We start from the raw sequence: 20514 nt of genomic DNA, 5'->3' as shown, positions 1-20514 counted from the left end.
GGGTTTCGTCGCCGAGATAGTAGCTCCTATTGGCCTATGCGCACGTCCGTTTGAGGTCTAGGCACCGCCTCCTTCCTGCTTGGATCCGCCGGGTGTTCTTAAGGGAGCCGCAACCTCCTGGAGATATTGGGGGCGGGGGCGTTTCTCGCGTGGTACTTCCTAACCTGGGCTTCGCCGAGAGGTCGGAGGAGACTCTGGGCTTGACGCTCAGCTTCCCTCTGCTAGAGTGCAAATATAGGAGCTGACATCAGCACACCCATTTTTGTATAGCTTGTTTTTGGAGGGCGCTTTGGGGCCAGCAATAGTGAAATTGTTTGGAACTTTTTTGGTCAGTGTATCATTTTGTAGCCCAGGCTGGCCTAGAATTTATTATATAGCCCAGGCTGGCCGAAAACCTACGGCAGTCCTGCCTCAACTTCCAAGAGTGTTGTGCTGTCTGGCGTGAGCCACCCCAGCTGTCTACTTTGTGTTTCCATACCTAGATCCGGTATCTTTAGACTGTTGGATAATCCACCCTGAAGCCACAGGTACAAAAGGAGACACGAAGACCTGCTTGGTGGTGCACCCTTGTCATCCCAGCACATGGGAGATGGACAGACAGGAAGATCAGGAGTTCAAGGTTATCCTCAGCTACAGCTAGGCCATCTCAGGCTACATAAAACCCTGTCCCCTGTCTCAAAAAAAGGAGCGGGGGGGGGGGGAGGGGGGCTGAAGAGATGGTTTAGTGGTTAAGGCACATGCCTGTGAAGCCTAAGCACCCTGGTTCAATTCTCCAGGTCCCACATAAGCAAGATGTATAAGGTTGTGCATGCATCTGGAGTTCATTTGCAGTGGCTAGAGGCCTTAGCACGCTCATTCTCACTCTGTCTCTAATAAATAAATTAATTAAATTAAAAATTTTTTTTTAAAAAAGGAGCCGGGTTTGGTGGCACACGCCTTTAATCCCAGCACTTGGAATGCAGAGGTAAGAGGATAGCCATGAGTTAGAGGCCAGTCTGAGACTTCATAGTGAATTCCAGGTCAGTCTGGGCTAGAGCAAAACCCTACCTCGGAAAAAGAAAAAAGAAAAAAAAAAAAAAAACATTTAACTGGGTCCACCCACCTTCCACCCTGCCTGTTCTAATTCCAGGAAAGTTGCCTGCCCCACACTGGAGGCACTAAGTTACAGCATGGTGGGCGACTGTGAAGGCAAGGAGGCCAGTTCCCTGGAGAAGGTGGCACCTTTAGTTAGAAGGGGTTTCATGGATCCTTCCCACCTCTGTCTTATTTCTTCACCAGCAGTGACCCCCTTCCAGAATAATTTCATAATTCCTTAACTATGTCTCATCCAAAATTTTGTTTTGTTACTAGCAATGCCTGACACCTATCTATGGGAATTCAATCAAACAAATACAGCATCAATTTTGCCCACAGCTGTCACTGGAGGAGGTAACTGGCTTTTGGGAGTAACTCATGTCAGATCTGAACTTCCAGGATGCTTACTCTTGGCAGCTCTTCCCAGCTTTCTCACGGCTAGGACACCTGATCTTCTGTGTCACTTGATCTACCTCTGGTTGAAACTGGAAGACACTCCCAGCAAGTCAAGGCTGTTTTCTCTTCCTGTAGTCCCAGGGTCCTAACTATAAAAGTGGAGGGGAAGGAAAATCACCATGTTGGAAGCACAGGGCAGCAGGCAGAAGAAATGCTGGGGCAGCTGGGATGTGCAAGAAGGCCCCCAGAAAGTGGCATCAAAGAAACAGTGGGCCAGTCCAGGTTCTGAGGGACTTGGACTATTTATTAGCCATCAAACATTGAACTTCCGTGTTTTTTGTTGTTGTTTTTCCTAGTGCTTGGGATTAATCCAGGGTCTCTGCACAAGTTAGGCAAATGCTTACTACTCAGCCATACTCTGAGCCCTTGAACCTTAGTCTTTTGTTTTATCTGCATAGTGGGGTTGCCCCTCCATTTGCCCCTCAGTTATAGGGATTGGACACCTGTATTAAGCAATAGCAAATAAATGAACAATAAATAACTACAATAAACTTGAAATGGGAATGTGACTCACCAGTAGAGCACTTATGTAGTATGTGAGGTCCCAAGACGTCATCCTCAATACTACAAAAAATAAGCCCATCAATAATAATGGCTGGAACTCATTGGGCAGGGAAAGGAGAAAGCTTTTTACAGATTTAAGTCTCCTTGATGAAACTTAACGCTGTGCTATGCGAAGTTCACAATACTGGCTATGTACACAGTTGCAGTTGACTCCAGGAGTGATGGCGCACCTGTAATCCCAGCCTTTAGGAGGGTGAGGCAGGAGAATTTCCAGGAGTTTGAGGTTGGCCCCTGCAAGACCTGTCTCAAGTAAACCAACAGCAACATCCTGCCAATCCGGATGAGCATAGCCATGTGCCTCTCTCCATTACTGTTCTTCTCATCTCCTTTGGTTCTGATTTCAATTTTTGGTTTTTTGGAGGCAGTGTCTCACTCCAGCTCAGGCTGGCTTGGAATTTACTTTGTACCCCAGGCTGGCCTCAAACTCACAGCAATCCTATCACCTCAGCTTGTCGAGGGCTGGGATAGGCATAAGACACCATGTTAGGCAGATGTTCTTTTTTTTTTTTTTGAGGTAGAGTCTCACTACTCTAGCTCAGGCTGACCTGGAATTCACTTTGTAGTCTCCGGGTGGCCTTCTCCTACCTCTGCCTCCCAACTGCTGGGATTAAAGGCATGTGCCACCATGCCTGGCTCCAGTGTTCTTTTTTTTTTTTTAAATTTGAGAGCGACAGACAGAGAGAGAAAGAGGCAGATAGACAGAAAATGGGCATGCCAGGGCCTCTAGCCACTGCAAAGGAACTCCAGACATGAGCCCCTTGTGCATCTGGCTAACGTGAGTCCTAGGGAATTGAGCCTCGAACCGGGGTCCATACACTTGATAGGCAGGCGCTTAACCGCTAAGCCATCTCTCCAGCCCGCCGGTGTTCATTTTTAAACACCACTCTTCAAGCAAAAGCACCAAGCTCTTTTTTTTATTTAATTTTTTTTATTGATAACTTCCATAATTGTAAACAATATCCCACGGTAGCACCAAGCTCCTTTGAGAAAGAGTCGACTTGAGACATCACAGGATATCTGGTGGTACCCCAGCGGGATGTCATGCCTGAGTCTCATTACCTGGGAGGCTGAGGCAGGAGGACTTCCATGAGTTCAAAGCCAGCCTGGGCTATAAAGTGAGACGTTTCAAAACAAAACCAGATGTTGATGACACAGCCTGTCACTCTAGCTAGCACTTGGGAAGTGGAGACAGGATCAGTTAAGGGATTATCCTAGAGTACCCGAGATGCTATTCCATAACCAATAATTATAACCCAAGGAATCTGAGGCCAGCTTGGGATGCAGATCACCTGGTTAAGGGGGGGCGACGGGCAGCATTTTGGACCTAGGGGAGGCGCCAGCAACTCCTCAGTCTTAGTTTCCCCAACTGTATAATGGGTACTGTGTTTCCGCTTTCCGACTTCCTGGTAGTTACCACCGCACTTTGGACAACTGCGCACGCGCACGGGCAGTTTGCTTATTGGCCACTCCCTTTGATGCACTTGAGACCCGTATGTCAGCCCCGCCCTCTTTCTCCACACCACCTACCGCCCCGTAGTTCGATTGAGCCTCGCGTGCTCTCACGCACATACAGTGCGTGATGACGTATAGAGACGGCGCGGGCGCCATCCCGGAAGCTCGAAACAGGCTGCCAGATGTGCAGGTGCCGTAGCCGGCGACGCGAGCTCTCGTTCTCACGTCGTGGGGCGGCGGGTGGCTGGGAAGCGGGCCAGACCTGGCCGGGGCGGGAGGTGGGGCGCGCCGCCTTCTATTTCCGGCCCTGCATTTCCCCAGCTTCACTCGAGCCTCAGTTTCCCCAGCTGCGCAGCGGGACTCGGGCCTTACCCGAGTCTGGGACGTGAGATCGCTGGGCTCGGAGCCGCCGTGCGCTACCCCGCTTGCGCCTCAGTTTCCCTGTCTCGGAGGGGTGGGATGGGGGTGGGGCCTGAGTGCTTGTTCAAGTTCCACGACATCCGGATCTGTACCTTTAGTATTTTCCTGCGCTTGGCCGGCGGAGTTAAGCGCAGTTACAGGCCTGGATGCGACGGTAGTTTTGTCCACGGGGGCCGTGGAACTTTCCTTCCAGCTCGTTCTCCAGGGTGCATTGTACCTTTAAGTGGTGGTTGAAAGTTGAGTGGAAGTCCCTGCCTCAGTTTCTCTAATGCTGGCCTGTTTTTTATTTTTTTGATGTTTTCCCCCGTTTCCCAAACTAGTCTGGAATTGCCTGTGTAGCTCAAGTTCAGACCAGACCCAAAGTCCTGTGTAGTTGAGGAAGAACTTGAATTTATAACTTCTGACCCCACCTCCGGATGGGATGACTGGTCTGTGACACCAAGATCTGGGCATGGAACCCAGGGCTTTGTGCATATTAAGCTAGCACTTTGCCATCAATCTACATCTCCAACACTATTACGGTTCCTGATTTTTTTGAGACAGTCTTCTTCTCTAGTCCAGGATGGCCTAGAACTCACTTTGGGGCCCCCATTCTGTGCTGGGATCACGAGCTTGCTCCTCTACATCTGGCTTTTGATTCGAGAAAGGGTCTCACTCTAGTTTAGGCTAACCTGTTCACCCTGTAGTCTCAGGGTGGCCTCCACCAACTCACAGCGATCCTCCTACTTCTGTTTCCCGAGTGCTGGGTTTAAAGGTGTGCACCACCACACCTGGCTTGCTTTTATTTTTATTTTTTGGTTTTTCGAGATAGGATCTTACTCTGGCCCAGGCTGATCTGGAATTCACTATGGAGTCTCAAGGTGGCCTCGAACTCATGCCGAACCTCCTACTTCTGCTTCCTGTGTGCTCGGATTGAAGGCATATGCATATCCGGTCCCCATTTTTTTTTTTTTTTTTATTTGAGAGAGAGAGAAAATGAGTGGGCAGGACAGGGTCTCTTGCCTCTGCAAATGAACTCCATACTCAGTGTGCCACTTTGTGCAACTGGCTTTATGTGGGCACTGGGGAATTGAACCTAGGCTGGCAGTCTTTGCAAGCAAGTGCCTTTAACCACAGAGCCACTTTTCCACCCCCCATTGTTTTTTGACATAGGGTCTTATTCTGTAGCCAGGCTAGCCTCAAACTCCTGATCCTCTGTCTCAGTCTCCCCAGACCTAGGATAACAGTCAGAAACCCACCTGGTTTCAATATATGAATCTTTAAAATAAAATATTTAAGGGCTGGAGAGATGGCTTAGTGATTAAGGCAGATTTTGGCAAACCTAAAGGACCCAGGATCAGTTTCCCAGTACCCATGTAAGCCAGATGCACAAGGTGGCACATGAATCTGGAGTTTATTTGCAGTGGCTGGAGGCCATGGCATGCCCATTCTCTCTCTATCTGCCCCTTTCTCTCAGATTAAAAAAAAAAAAATTAAATAAACCGGGCGTGGTGGCTCACACATTTAAAACTTTGTTTTTTCTACGGGAGGTAGAGTCTCATTCTAGCCCAGGCTAACTTGGAATTCACGATGTAGTCTCAGGGTGGCCTCGAACTCACGGAGATCCTCCTACCTCTGCCTCCCGTGGCGCACACCTTTAGTTCCAGCACTTGGGAGGCAGATATATGTGTGTGTGTGGGTATATATATATATATATATATATATATATATATATATATATATTTTTTTTTTTTTTTTCACTAGAGAGAGAGAGAATAGGAGTGTGCCAGGGCTTTTAGCCACTGCAAATGAACTCTAGATGCATGTGCCACTTTGTGCATGTGGCTTTATATGAGTTCTTGGGAATTGAACCTAGTTTGCTAGACTTTGTAGGCAAGTGCCTTAACTACTGAGCCATCTCTCCAGTCCCCTGTGAACCTTTTTTTTTTTTTTTTTTTTTTTTTTAATCTTTGTCTGGGAGCCTGGTCAATGTGCTTTCATGCAAAGCCTAAGGATCCAGGTTCTGTTCCCTAGTACCCACATAAGCCAGATGTACAAGGGGGCACATGCATCTGGAGTTGGTTCGTTTGCAGTGGCTGGAAGCCCTGGTGCACCCATTCTCTCTCTGCCTGTCTCCCAAATAAAAATAATTTTTAAATTTTTTAACTAAAAAAAAATTCTTTACTGTGCTTGTGTGTGTGAGAGTGTGTAGGTATACATGTGCCACAAGTGCATGTGAGCAGGTCAGAGGAGAACCTCAGGTGTCGGTCTCACTTCCCACCTAGTTTGATGCAGGGTCTTTTCTTTCTCCATTTGCTAGACTAACAAGCTTCCAGGGATTCCCCTGTCTCCACATCCCATCTCACTGGGCACACTGGGATTATAAATATGCTATGGTGCCCAATTTTATGTGAGTACTAGGACTGTGAACTCAGAGCCTCACACTTGTTCAGCGAGTACTTTATCCTCAGCCCCAGTATGTGGAATCTTTTTAAAAATTATATATGTATATGTGTGTGTGTGTGTGTGTGTGTATATAATTTTTATTTATGTATTTATTTTGTTTTTCGAGATAGGGTCTCACTCTAGCCCAGGATGACCTGAAATTCACTAGAGTCTCAGGGTAGCCTCGAACTCCTGGTGATCCTCCTACCTCTGCCTCCCGCATGCTGGGATTAAAGGTGTGTGCCACTACACCTGGCTCAATATATGGAATCTTAGTAAATGGAAAGTTGGCTTTTATGAGGCAGGTTATGTCAGGATTTGGGTGTTTTCTTGAAACTCCCAGAAAGATTGGTGCTGTGGCTTCCTGCTCCCTGTGGTCTGGAAAGCTCTTACTACAAGGGTATGAATGGTCAGGTGCCTGCCAGGGAAGCTATGATCCTTAGGTTAGCTATGTGCCCCTCTTCACTCCCCAGTCTGTGAGTCCCTGAAATTATTGGCTTTAATTTGCTAATAAAGATCTAGCTAGGGCCAGGCGTGGTGGCACACACCTTTAATCCCAGCACTCCAGAGACAGGTAGGAGTATCACCATGAGTTTGAGGCCAACCTGAGACTACATAGTGAATTCTGGGTCAGCCTGGGCTAGAGTGAGACATGAGACCCTACCTCGAAAAAAACAAAATCTAGCTAGGGACAGATAGCTTAGCAGTTAAGGTGCTTGCCTGCGAAGCTGAAGGACCCAGGTTCTATTGCCTAGAACCCATGTAAGTCAGATGTAAACTGTGGTGCATATGTCTGGAGTTCATTTGCAATGGCTAGAGGCCCTGGCAAGCCCATTCTTTCCCACCCCACCTTATAAATAAAAGTAAAAGATAAGTATTTTAGGGCTGGAGAGATGCCTTAGCTGTTACGGCACTTGCTTGCAAAACCAAAGGACCCAGGTTCGACATCCCAGGACCCACATAAGCCAGATGTACAAGGTGACACATGCATCTGGAGTTTGTTTGCAGCAGGTAGAGGCCCTGGTATGTCCATTCTCTCTATCTGCCTCTTTCTCTCTTAAAGATTTTAAAAAAGTATTTAAGCCAGGTAACGCATGCCTTTAATCCCAGCACTCAGGAGGCAGAGGTAGGAGGATCACTGTGAGTTCAAGGCCACCCTGAGACTCCATAGTGAATTCCAGGTCAGCTGGGGCTAGAGTGAGACCCTACCTCGAAAAAAAAAAAAAATTAAGGCTGGGCGTGGTGGTACACATCTTTAATCTCAGCACTCAGGAGGCAGAGGTAAGAGGATCACCATGAGCTCAAGGCCACCTTGAGACTACATAATGAATTCCAGGTCAGCCTGGGCTAGAACGAGACCCTACCTTGAAAAACAAGCAAACAAAATGATCATATATATATATATCAGGCATGGCGCCACACACCTCAGCTCATCTCAGCACTCAGGAGGCAAAGGTAGGAGCATCGCTGAGTTTGAGGCCACCCTGAGACTACATAGTGAATTTCAGATTAGCCTGGGCTAGATCAAGGCCCTACCTCGAAAAAACAAACAAAAAATTAAATCTAGCTACCCTGGGCGTGGTGGTGTATGCTTTTAATCCCAGTACTTGGGAGACAAAAGTAGTAGGATTGCTGTGAATTTGAGGCTAGCCTGAGACCACATAGTGACTTCCAGGTCAGCCTGAGCTGGAGTGAGACCCTACCTCAAAAAACAACAAAGCCAAAACCACTGATTCCAGGTGGGGTGACTTCCTGAGGCAGTCACATACAGTCCTCCCCTGAGAAAACACATGAAGGAGTGATAATGCTGGCTGGTCTGTGTATGAAAGGCTGGCACCTGAGGCATGGGGACAGTAGGAATGTGTTACAGTGATGGTCTTACTCTGTAGCTCAGGATGGCCTGGGTCTCTGTCCTCATCTGCCTTAGCCTCCTCAGTGCTGGGATGACATGTGTGCCACCACACCTGGCTTTGTGTGTGTTACAGGGTACAGGACCCCAATGCTACATACCCTGGAATTGCACCCAGACCCACATGATGTCTTTTAGTCCTACAACCCCCCCCCAATGTTCTCAGTCTGCTAAACCCAAGCTTACCATCTTGTGGGGTTCTCTGGTCTGCTCAGACCAAAACCTTTGAGATTCCCACCCACCCTGGTTGGACCACAAGTATGTTCTGCTTTGTTTCAGGCCAGCCAGAAGGAGGAGGAAGAGATGGACCCCCCGGACTCGGCCTCGAGGGTCTTCTGTAGCCGCTTCCTGAGCATGGTCAACACTGATGACGTCAACGCCATCATCTTGGCCCAGAAGAACATGTGAGCTGCAGGCTGCGTGTGTGGGAAGGAATGCACTGGCCGGCTGTGCACGTCCGGCCCAGGCCCATGGTGGTGATAAAATGAAATGAGCAAGCTGGGCACCTGGCCCTGGAGCAAATTCCTTTGTGGCCTGGAAACCAGACCCTGGCACGGAACATGGGTTGCAGGATCAGTGCTGCAGATGTGCACGGCTTGGCAGGGGCTGCTGTGCTGGGGAGATTTGGAGGGATCAGAGCTGCTAGGCCAGCTTCCTGGGGGAACTAGGGCCCTGGAGCTGAAGCTGGGTATGCAATGTCCTGGGGACTTCGTGCAAACCTTCTTGGGGAAGTCTTTACCCTTTCTGAGGGTCTAAATGTCACATTTGAAAGCTCACACTAATCCCAGCTAGTCCTGTGAATAAGAAAGACAGTACTGCACTGTGCAGGGCTCAGTCATAAGCGTCTACCCAGAATTCCAGTGGAAAACTTGGCTTTGACTTTTCTTTTTTTTTTTTTTTCCGAGGGAGGATCTCACTCTAGCTCAGGCTGAACTGGAATTCATTCACTATGTAGTCTCAGGGTAGCCTCAAACTCACAGCAATCCTCCTACATTTGCCTCCCAACAGCTAGGATTAAAAGTGTGCTGCCATGCCTACCCTAGCTTTGACCTTTTTAAAGGAAGAATCTCACTCTAGCTAAACTGATCTGGAACTCACTCTGTAGTCCAGACTGGCCTTGAATTCATGATGATTCTCCTATTTCTGCCTCTCAAGTGCTGTGATTAAAGATGTGAGCCACAGTACCTGGTATTTTCTTTTCTTTTTTCTTTGAATCAGGGTTTCCCTATGCAGCACTGACTGGCTAAAACTTACTATGTAGACTGGCAGTGATTTCTCATGCCTCATCCACCTGAATGCTTGTATAACAGATGTTACCCATCACACCTGTCTCACACCTCATTTTCTTTTTAATTTTATTTATTTATTTGCAAGTAGAGAAAGAATGAAACAGAGGGAATGGGCACGCTAGGACTTCTTGCCACTGCAAATGAACTCCAGATGCATGCTCCAACCTGTGCCTCTGGCTGTATATGGGTACTAAGGAATTGAATCTGGGCTGTCATGCTTTGCAAGCAGGCACCTTTAATTGCTAAGCCATCTCTCCAGCCCCACACCTCATTTTTTTCTCAATTTTTATTAACATCTTCCATGATTATAAAAAATATCCCATGGTAATTTAATACCCTCCCTCTCCCCACTTTCCCCTTTGAAATTCCGTTCTCCATCATATCCCCTCCCCATCTCAATCAGTCTCTCTTTTATTTTGATGTCATGATCTTTTCTTCCTCTTATGGTGGTCTTGTGTAGGTAGTGTCAGGCACTATGAGGTCATGGATATCCAGGCCATTTTATATCTGGAGGGAGCACATTATAAGGAGTCCTACCCTTCCTTTGGCTCTTACATTCTTTCCGCTACCTCTTCCGCATCCACACCTCATTTTTTTTTAATTTTGTTTATTTTTATTTATTTGGGAGTGACAGACAGAGAGAGAAAGAGGCAGATAGAGAGAAAGAATGGGTGCGCCAGGGCCTCCAGCCATTGCAAACAAACTCCAGATGCGTGCGCCCCCTTGTGCATCTGGCTAACGTGGGTCCTGGGGAATCGAGCCTCAAACTGGGGTCCTCAGACTTCACAGGCAAGCGGTTAACTGCTAAGCCATCTCTCCAGCCCCCACACCTCACTTTTAAAAAATATTTTTAATTATTCCTTATTTGAGAGAGACAGAAAGAGGCAGATAAAGAAAGAATGGGCACACCAGAGCCTCTAGCCACTGCAAACAAACTTCAAATGCATGTGCCACCATGTGCATCTGGCTTACATGGGTTTTGGGGAATCAAACCTGGGTCCTTAGGCTTCGTAGGCAAGTGCCTTAACCCTCTAGCCCCCTACACCTCTTTTGGTTTTGTTTTAGTTTTTCCAAGGTAGGGTCTCACCTTAGCCCATGCTGACCTGGAATTCACAATGTAGTCTCAGGGTGGCCTTGAACTCACAGCGATCCTCCTACCTCTGCCTCCAGTATCCTGAGATTAAAGGTGTGCACCACCATACCTGGCTTTTTTGGCTTTTGAGTAGAGTCTTACTCTAGAATTCACTAGGTAGTCTCAGGGTGGCCTCCAACTCACAGTGATCCTCCTACCTCTGCCTCTGTAGTGTTGAGATTAAAGGTGTGCACTACCATGCCTGCGTATTTATTTGTAAGTAGAGAGAGATAGAAGAGACAGAGAGAGAGTGGATGTGCCAGAGCCTCTAGCCGCTGCACACAAACTCTAGACGCATGTGCCACTCTGCATCTCACTTTACATGCTTTGCAGGCAAGTACCTTAACTGCTGAGCCATCTCTCCAGCCCTACAAGCCCCTTTAACTATTAAGCCATCTCCCCAGCCCTTACACATCATTTCTTTACTGTGTTTCCTCTTGCCCTGTGTCAGGGGTTGAGGATGTTTGGATCTTAGAAGCACCCATCTATCTCCTGGCTGTCTTGGGATGGACCCCAGGGTCCCATGTATGTATGTATGCTTGGCAAGCACTCTCCTACTGAGCCACATCCCAGTCCTCTCCTCCCCACCGTCCTGCCCAGGGTAGGGTTTCACTGTAGTCCAGGCTGACCTGGAATTCACTATGCAGTCTCAGGGTGGCCTTGAACAGTGATCCTCCTACCTCACCCTTCCCAGTGCTGGGATTAAAGGCATGCACCACCATGCCCAGCTGGTTTTTGTTTTCTTTTTCTTTTAGTTATTTACTTGAGAGAGAGAGAAAGAAAAAGAGGCAGATAGAGAGAAATAGTGGGCATGCCCTAGCTTCTAGCCACTGCAAACTCCAGATGCTTATGCCACCTTATGCATCTGGCTTTATTTTTTTTTTAATTAATTTATTTTTTTTTTGGGTTTTTTGAGGTAGGGCCTCACTCTAGCCCAGACTGACCTGGAATTCACTATGTAGTCTCATGGTGGTCTCAACCTCACAGCGATACTCCTACCTCTGCCTCCCAAGTGCTAGGATTAAAGGTGTGCGCTACCACACCTGGCTATACATCTGCCTTTATGTGGGTACTGGAGAATCAAACCTGGGTCCTTTGGTTTTGAAGGCAAGTGCCTTAACCACTGAGCCATCTCTCCAGTCCTCTTTTTTCATTTTTTAAAAATACTGTTTTATTTATTTATAGGCTGGAGAGATGGCTTAGCGGTTAAGTGCTTGCCTGTGAAGCCTAAGGACCCTGGTTCAAGGTTCTATTCCCCAGGACCCACGTTAGCCAGATGCACAAGGGGAGCACACATCTGGAGTTTGTTTGCAGTGGTTGGAGGCCCTGGCATGCCCACATTCTCTCTCTCTCTCTGCCTCTTTCTTTCTTTGTCTGTCACTCTCAAATAAATAAATAAAAATAAACCAAAAAACATTTTTAAATATTGTTTATTTATTTATTTGAGAGAGAGGAAAATAGGCAAAGAGAGAACGCACCAGGACCTCTAGCCACTGCAAAAGAATTCCAGATGCTTATGCCACCTTGTGCATCTAGCTTTCATGGGTCCTGGGGAATCAAACCTTGGTCCTTAGGTCATAGGCAAGTGCCTTAATACTTACACTATCTCACCAGCAAAACCCCCCCCCCTTTTTTTTCTTCTGAAATAAGGTTTCATGTAGACCAAGCTGGGCTGAAACTTATTGTATAGTCCGGATGACCCTGAATTTCTGGTTCTCCTGCCTCTACTTCCAGAGAGCTCTTCTCTCCTTGGTTCATTAGGTCAGGTTCAGATCTGGCCTTGTGAACTCCCAGACTAACAAGGACAAAAAACCGTATGGACTGTTCTCTCCTGGGTGTTAGGGCTGGGACTGAGGAGCAGCCTGGGCAGGTGGAAGTGAATGGAGAAGAGACTGTTAGCTTAATGGGGAACAGTAACATGAATTATCACTGTGAAAAGAATGCCTGGGAGTTATTCAGCTTAAAGGACCCAGGTTCAATTCCTCTACCCATGTAAGCCAGATGCACAAGGTGGTATATGCCATCTGGAGTTCATTTGCAGTGGCTAGAGACCCTGGTGCACCCATTCTCTCTGTAAATAAATAAATATTTTTTAAAAATTTAAAAAGTAAAATCCATAAATTATCACAGAAAGATATACCTCAGTAGAGCTTTAAAGTGTGAATAGAAGTTTGGTGGCTGAGACAAAAGCTTATGAATGTTGCAAGGGTTTAGCAGAGTCAGTTGGCAGGGGTCCTGGAGGCTGAGTGCAGGGACTCACACCCTCTTGCCACCTCCAGGCTGGACCGCTTTGAGAAGACCAACGAAATGCTGCTGAATTTCAATAACCTTTCCAGTGCCCGGCTGCAGCAGATGAGCGAGCGCTTCCTGCATCACACCCGCACTCTGCTGGACATGAAGCGAGACTTGGACAGCATATTCCGCAGGATCAGGTAGTCCACGCCCCTCAGAGCCCCTTCCTACCTAGTCCACATATTCATCTAGGCCCCGCTCCCACCTGCCTCCTGGCCCTGGTTGGCTTTTCTCACATAAGACTGGGATTCTGCTGGCTGGTTTTACAAGGCTTCATTGTAAAGTGAAGTATCCCCAAAAGATCTGAGTTAGGAATAAAATTTAGGTAAATTTGCATGTCACTCATTTTGCAGATACCTGGCATAGTGGAGTATTGTTGTGACAGGCTGTGGGCAGTAGATAGCACTCAGACCCAGGTTTTCACCCCACCCAGAGAGCCCAGGTCCTAGGTTCATCCTGGTACCAGAACAAAGACACAAGAGCAGATGATGTTTCTGGTTTGTTGGGACCTTCTCAGGCTGGATACATATGATGGGAAGATGTCCCTGGGCACACAAAGTACCATTGCCCTTCACTGCAGAGGGAGACCACAGCAGCTGTGGTCCAGAAAGGATTTACATTACAGTAGATTCACATGCCTGTGTGCCTTTCCTCCTGTCCTGCTGCTCCTAGGAGAGGGAAAGGGTAGCTTATGCTGAAGAATAAGGACAATATTTGAATTAAAAATTTCTTTATAATTTAAAATTTAGCTGGGCATGGTGGCACATGCCTTTAATCCCAACCCTTGGGAGGCTGAGGTAGGAGGATCACTGTGAGTTCAAGGCCACCCTGAGACTAATAGTGAATACCAGGTCAGGCTGGGCTACAGTGAGACCTTACCTCCAGAAACCAAAAATAAATAAATAGAATTTAAATTTTGAAAAATTTATTTGCTCTGTGTGTGTGTGTGTGTGTGTGTGTGTGTGTGTGTACACCAGGGTCTTTTCCTGGTGCAAATGAACACCTATTCTGATTTATGTGGGTAGGTATGGAATTGAGTGTGGGTTAGCAGGCTTTCAAGCAAGTGCCTTTAACTGCTGAGCCATCTCCTCAGCCTTAACAACATGCTTTAGTAAGTATGCTCTGTGTGGAAATTGTTAGATGTGGAGGCTCTCAGAGTTTCTTTTATACTATTAACACAAGGTCTTCTATAGCCCAGGCTGGCCTCATTCTTCTTCCTGTAGCCAGAGATGACTGTGAGTGTCCTGTCCTCTTGTTTCTACCTCCATGTGCTTGGATGATCGCTTGTGTCATTACTGGCTCCTAGAATTCTTCATCAAAGCCTTTGTTTTCTGGGAGTAACCCCAAGCCAGCTGTGTGGGTGTTTCAGGGAGGAAGCATGGACTCTAAGAGCTGATATCTGGGAGCATATGTCCCTGCTTCCCAGGAGAGAAATGCAGTCCATTCAGTTAAGGACTAGGACCCTGCTGAGGTGGTTCTGATGGCTGCAGTCACATTAGAACCCGTGTCCTGAAGACCCCCATTTCATCCTCTGTAAATACAAGCAAAGATCATCTCATTTATAAAAAGCCAAAGATAGGTATGGTGGCACATGCCTTTAATCCAGTACTCAGGAGGCAGAGGTAGGAGGATTGCCATGAGTTCAAGGCTACCCTGAGAATACAGAGTGAATTCCAGGTTAGCCTGGGCTAGAGTGAGACCCTACCTCAAAAAAAAGAAGAAAAGAATATTGTTGGGTGTGATGATACATGCCTTTAACCAGCACTTGGGAGGCAGAGGTAGGAGCATTGCCATGAGTTCAAGGCCACCTGAGACTACCAAGTGAATTCCAGGTCAGCTTGGGCTAGAGCAAGACCCTACCTTGAAAAACTAAAACAAACAAATAAATAAATAAATAGAAATGAAAAGCCAGGTGAGGTAGCACAGGTCTGTCCTCTCAGCACTCAGGAGGCTGATGCAGGTGGACCTCAATTTCAGACCAGCTTGGGTTACAGAGTGTGTTTGAGGCCAGCCTGGATTACATGGAGAAACCTTGTCTCAAAAAAAAAAACAAAAAGTTCATGACATGTCAGTCTGGGGCGAGGCTGTGAGTACCTACCTGCCTCCCCCAGGTGATGGTGTGAGCCAGATAGACACAAGGACTAGCCTGAGAGGCGCAGCAGCAGAGGGGGCCAGGATGCTTCCACCACCTTTCTAGGGAGGAAGAGGAATGCAGGATAAGGCATGGCAGCAGAACATATCTGCCCAAGCCCAGGTCTGTCATTGGTGTCTTCCCTGATATAGGTCTGCAGAGAATGAAAGAGAGACAGAGAAGAGACATGGAGACCCAAAGACATAGAAGCAGAGACAGAGATGGGGTGTCATGTGGGGGCATGATGCATGGGCCAATCAGGTGACAGGCAGAGGTTCTGCCTAGCATCTCATACTCTGTCCCCTTTCTCACAGGACACTAAAGGGGAAGCTGGCCAGGCAGCACCCAGAGGCCTTCAGCCGTAAGTGTCCCCAAAAACTCATGTGTCCAACAATGCTGACACTCCCCACCCAGGGCTGGGTAAGGCCACTTGGAGCATCTGTTGCAGCCAGGTTTGCATTGCTGGCAAAAATCAACCAACCAAGAGTAGCTTGTGGGGAAGAAAAGGTTTATTTTGGCTTACAGCTCCATGGTGGGAGAGAAAACAATGGCATGAGCAGAGAGTGGATATCACCCCCTGACCAACATAAGGTAGACAACAGGAACAGGAGAATATGCCAAACACTGGCATGGGGAAACTGGCTATAACACCCATAAACCCGCCTCCAACAATATACCTCCAGGAGGTGTTAACTTCCAATTGCTATCAGCTGGGAACCTAACATTCAGAACACTTAAATTTATGGGGGACACCTGAATCAAACTACCACAGCATCTGACCCCGTCCCTGGCTTTGAGGCCACTGTGTGGAGAGGCTGCAGTAGGGGGCAGGGACAGAGAGCTGCAGTCCCTTCCCTGGGGAGGTAACCAAAGAGAAGGAATGGTGACAGTTCTCATCTGTGTTTTACCACATAGCCCTTGGAGCCAGACTTTTAGGGTCTGCCAACCTCTGTTTTACAGAAGAAAACCACAGGCAGCCCTTGGGGGAAGCTGTATCACTTTGAGGAAAGCCATGAAGGGCCAGGATAGTAATCAGGCTGTCTGAAAGGTCCCTCCCCCTCCCCCCAGCCTTGGGTTATCCCAGTTGCTGAATGGGACATACTGGTCCAACCCAGGGATGCCATTAGAGGTGGATTTCTGGGTTTTTCTTTTTTTCTTTTTATTAATTATATATATATAATTTCTTCTTCTTCTTTTTTTTTTTTTTTTTTTTTTTTTTTTGGTTTTTCAAGGTAGGATCTCCCTACTAGCCCAGGCTGACCTGGAATTCATTATGTAGTCTCAGGGTGGCCTCAAATTCACGGCAATCCTCCTACCTTTGCCTGCCTCCCGAGTGCTGGGATTAAAGGCATGTGCCACCATGCCAGCCCTTTTTTATTAACTTTAAAATATATTTTTTAATTTTTTTTTTATTTATTAGAGAGAGAGAGTGGGCATGCCAGGACCTCTAGCCACTGCAAACAAACTCCAGACATGCACCACTATGTGTATCTGACTCACATGGGTACTGGGGAATTGAACTTAGGTCCTTAGGCTTTGCAGCCACATGCCTTAACCACTAAGCCATCTCTCCAGCCCCCCTCTTTTTTTAATCATAGAGAAAGAGAAAGAGGAAGAGAATTGGTGTACCAGGGCCTCCAGCCACCGTAATCAAACTCCAGATGCATGTGCCATCAGTGCGCATGTGTGAACTTGTGCTCTTGCATCACATTGTGCATCTGGCTTATGTGAGACCTGGAGAGTTGAACATGAGACCTTAGGCTTTGCAGGCAAGCACCTTAACCACTAAGCCATCTCTCCAACTCTTGTATTAAACTTTTTATTGACAACCTCCATGTATTCACAGTGTACTCTAATCATAATCCCGTCTCACCACCCTCCTTTGTCCCCCTCTCCTATCCCCTCACTGAACCTCTTCTCTCAAACTAATCCTTCTATTTTAGGGAAGCAGATAAAGAATGGGCACACCAGGCCTTTAAGCCACTGCAAATGAATTGTGGACACATGTGCCACCTTGTGCATCTGGCTTACATGGTTACTGGGGACTAGGACCTAGGTCCTTAGGCTTCACAGGCAAACACCTTAACCACTAAGCTATCTCTCCAACCTGGGTCTTTCTATTTTTTTTCTTTTTTTAAGGTAGGGTCTCCCTCTAGCACAGGCCGACCTGTGTAGTCTCAGGGTGGCCTCAAACACACAGCAATCCTCCTACCTCTGCTTCTCAAGTATTGGGATCAAAGGCGTGTGCTACCACGCCCTTCAGTCTTTTTATTTTTATTTATTTATCTATTTTGGTTTTTCCAGGTAGGGTCTATAGCCCAGGCTGACCTGGAATTCACTATGGAGTCTCAGGGTGGCCTTGAACTCACGGCAATCCTCCTACTTCTGCTTCCCGAGTGCTGGGATTAAAGGCGTGCGCCACCACACCCAGCAAGTCCTTTTATTTTGATGTCATCATTTTGGGGATGTTTTTGCCCACATTTTATGCAGGTTTTGTATAGGTAGTGTGAGCCAGTGTAAGGTCATGAATATTAAGGACATTTTGTGTCTGGAAAACAGTATTGTAAACATTTCTGCCTTCCTTTGGCTTTTACATTCTTTTTTTTTTCTCCCTGAGGTAGAGTCTTGCTCTAGCTCAGGCTGATCTGGAAGTCATTATGTAGTCTAGGGTGCCCTCAAACTCACGGCAATCCTACCTCTGCCTCCTGAGTGCTGGGATTAAAGGCATGCGCCATCATACCTGGCTTGGCTTTTACATTCTTTCTGCCACCTCTTCTGCAATGGTGCCTCAGCCTTGGAAGTTATGAGATTTTTTTTCTTTTTCTTTCTTTTTTGTTTTGTTTTTGTTTTTCAAGGTAGAGTATCACTGTAGCCCAGGCTGACTTGTAATTCACTATGTAGTTTCAAGGTGGCCTTGAACTCATGGGAATCCTTCTACCTCTGCCTCCTGAGTGCTGGGATTAAAGCCATGGCTGGCTGTTGTTGTTTTTTTTAATCTTTTGTTATTATTTTTTGAGGTAGCCCAGGCTAACTGGAACTCACTCTGTAGTCCAGGCTAGCCTCACATTGGTCCTCCCACCCTGAGTGCTGCGATTATAGACATGAACCCTCATACCCAGATTTGTTTTATTTTTGAGACAGGGACTTATGTAACCCAGAGTGTTTTCAAACTTATGTAGCTGAGAATGACCTTGAACTTTGTTATCCAGCTAGAACCTAAGTGCTGGGATGACAGGCAAACAGTATTACGTCAAGTCCAGCCTGTTTCCTCTCTATAAAATGGGCCAAGTCATGCCTTGTGGGTGGAGGGTACTTTTCAGGTGTCATATGCACACTGAGTTCCTCATCCCTATGACTTGAGCAATTCCTGATCCTCTTTCCCCAGATATCCCAGAGGCATCCTTCTTGGAGGATGAGGACGAAGACCCCATCCCACCCAGCATCACCACCACCATTGCCACTTCAGAGCAGAGCACCGGCTCCTGTGACACCAGCCCTGACACAGTCTCACCATCCCTCAGCCCTGGCTTCGAAGACCTGTCACACATGCAGCCCTGCTCCCCCACTGTCAATGGTCACAGCCAGACAGAAGATGAGGTGCTGCGGGGAGAGTAGCTTCTTTGTAACCCCAGAAAGGTTCAGGACAACAGTGGCTCTCCCCCAGAGGTCACTGCATCTCGCTATCTTCAGCTTTGCTCCTCCCTGAAGGCTGCAGAGCCCCTAGGGGTATGTGTCTCTGATTCTGGCCCTTCCTCCCTCTGCAGACCCCCTCACCAGGCCAGGATACATTCGTTCTAGTAGAGTTGTGGGGCCAGGCTTTGGTCAGCTGTGAGCAACACTGAAAAGGTTCCCAAAAACAAAAACCAGATGTTCCCATGCCCTGGCTAGGCTTCCTCTGGTGGACAAGGCACCATCATACCAAGTCTAGCCCCACCCATCCCATGGCACTCATTCTGATCTCCTTCCCCTTTGCTGAAAAAAAAAAAACATGGAGTACTTTTTTGGGCTGGGACATCAAGGAGGTTTCTGGGACAGGAAATTTTGAGGTAGAAGCTGGCCAGCCTCTTAGCCCCGAGCCTGGCAGGGCCTGTTTTTTTCCAAACAGAGCCAGGGTTCCCAAAGATTCAGCAGGTATCTCCTGGAGCCGCTGAGGAACAAGGTGGGCCACTCCAGACATAGTTGAAGGGAATATTTTTGTACCCGATGTTTACAGATGGGAAGTTATCAATAAAAAGACTCTGTTACAAAAAGGGAATACATCTAGCCATGGCTTGCTTCTGTCCTCAGGCCTCAGAAAGTAGAAGAGTTGCGGGTGTAGGCCAAGGGGACCCTGGCCAATCACCAGGCCGCATGAACTAGAGAGAGATGTGGCTACTCGTGGCTGTGAGTGCCCCATGGTAATGGCCATAAAACCCAAGTTCATATCACCACCTACCTATGCCCTCCCACATTCTGTTCCTACTGCTAGTAATACTGTTCCTTCACCTGGAATGACTTCTCATACTCTGCCAAAGTCTTTGATGTATTTAGAAATGACCTTGTGGGGCAGGAGTAGCTCAGTGACAGAAGTCTTGGATTCCCTACCCAGCACTGCATCCCCTCCCAGTCCCCCCTTCAAAAGAATAAACATTGGCACGTTCTCTTCAGCAGCACATATACTAAGTTCAGAATGGTGGTGCACACTTTTATCACAGCACTCAGGAGGCTGAGGCAGGAGGATCCTTGTGAGTTTGAGGCCAGTCTGGGCTAGAATGAGAACCTACCTAGAGAAAAGAGACATTAATGTGCAGGGAAGACAGCTTCGCAGCTAAGGCACTCCCTTGCAAAGCCTGCCAGTCAGGGATTCAATTCCCTATCCAGACACGGAACCACACACAAAGTGCATCTTGTGTAGCCCCACAGCACGAATAAGTTTTATTTATAGTTATTATTTTGTTTTTTGAGGTAGGTCTCACTCTAGCCGAGGCTTGTAAGGTTCAGGAGTGACCAAGGACCATGGAGACCAGTTTGAGGCAAAGATGGAAGTTTTTTTTCGGGGGGGCTCAAAAAACACGAGGGACCAGGACTTACTCTCAAGAGTGGCACAGTCAGTCTGGGGTTACAGATCGTGGGCTTTATAGGGTTTTTCAATTGGGGGAAGGTGAGAAGGGAAAGAATTTTCTGGTTAGGGCAGTAAATCCCTGTTCTTTCACATTAGCCGTATGGAGAGACCAGGAGTAACCTGATGAAATATAGGGGGACAGTAAATTTCTGATCTCAGGGTGAGACCAAAAGTGACCTGGTGAGAGATGAGACAGTAAATCCTGTTCTTGGGGCATCGTTCTTGAGGAATGTGGACGATCCATTTCCTTGTATTGAAAGGCCCAAGAAT

At 47.3% G+C, this 20514-nt stretch overlaps 1 protein-coding gene and 1 long non-coding RNA gene across 2 annotated transcripts; one reads left to right on the top strand and one right to left on the bottom strand.

Annotated features, from left to right (window-relative positions):
• Positions 1-3: 3 nt before the first annotated feature.
• On the bottom strand, positions 4-3479 carry LOC123456619. Its single transcript, XR_006634597.1, has 4 exons — positions 3384-3479; positions 2045-2094; positions 1483-1615; positions 4-221 (listed from the first exon to the last, which is right to left on the bottom strand). It is a non-coding gene; the product is annotated as an uncharacterized LOC123456619 (long non-coding RNA).
• Positions 3480-3611: 132 nt separating this feature from the next.
• On the top strand, positions 3612-19398 carry Kxd1 (KxDL motif containing 1). The gene is made up of 5 exons (XM_004666015.2): positions 3612-3736; positions 8579-8703; positions 13000-13152; positions 15458-15504; positions 18529-19398. Exons 1-5 carry the CDS (start codon positions 3674-3676, stop codon positions 18756-18758), a joined length of 618 nt encoding a protein of 205 aa, XP_004666072.2. The 5' UTR covers positions 3612-3673; the 3' UTR covers positions 18759-19398.
• The last annotated feature ends 1116 nt before the right edge of the window (positions 19399-20514 follow it).

Source organism: Jaculus jaculus, chromosome 1 (assembly GCF_020740685.1).
Source record: "Jaculus jaculus isolate mJacJac1 chromosome 1, mJacJac1.mat.Y.cur, whole genome shotgun sequence".
NCBI lineage: Eukaryota > Metazoa > Chordata > Mammalia > Rodentia > Dipodidae > Jaculus > Jaculus jaculus.
Note: the sequence above shows the minus strand (reverse complement) of the source record. Positions and strands in the feature narration are given on the sequence as shown.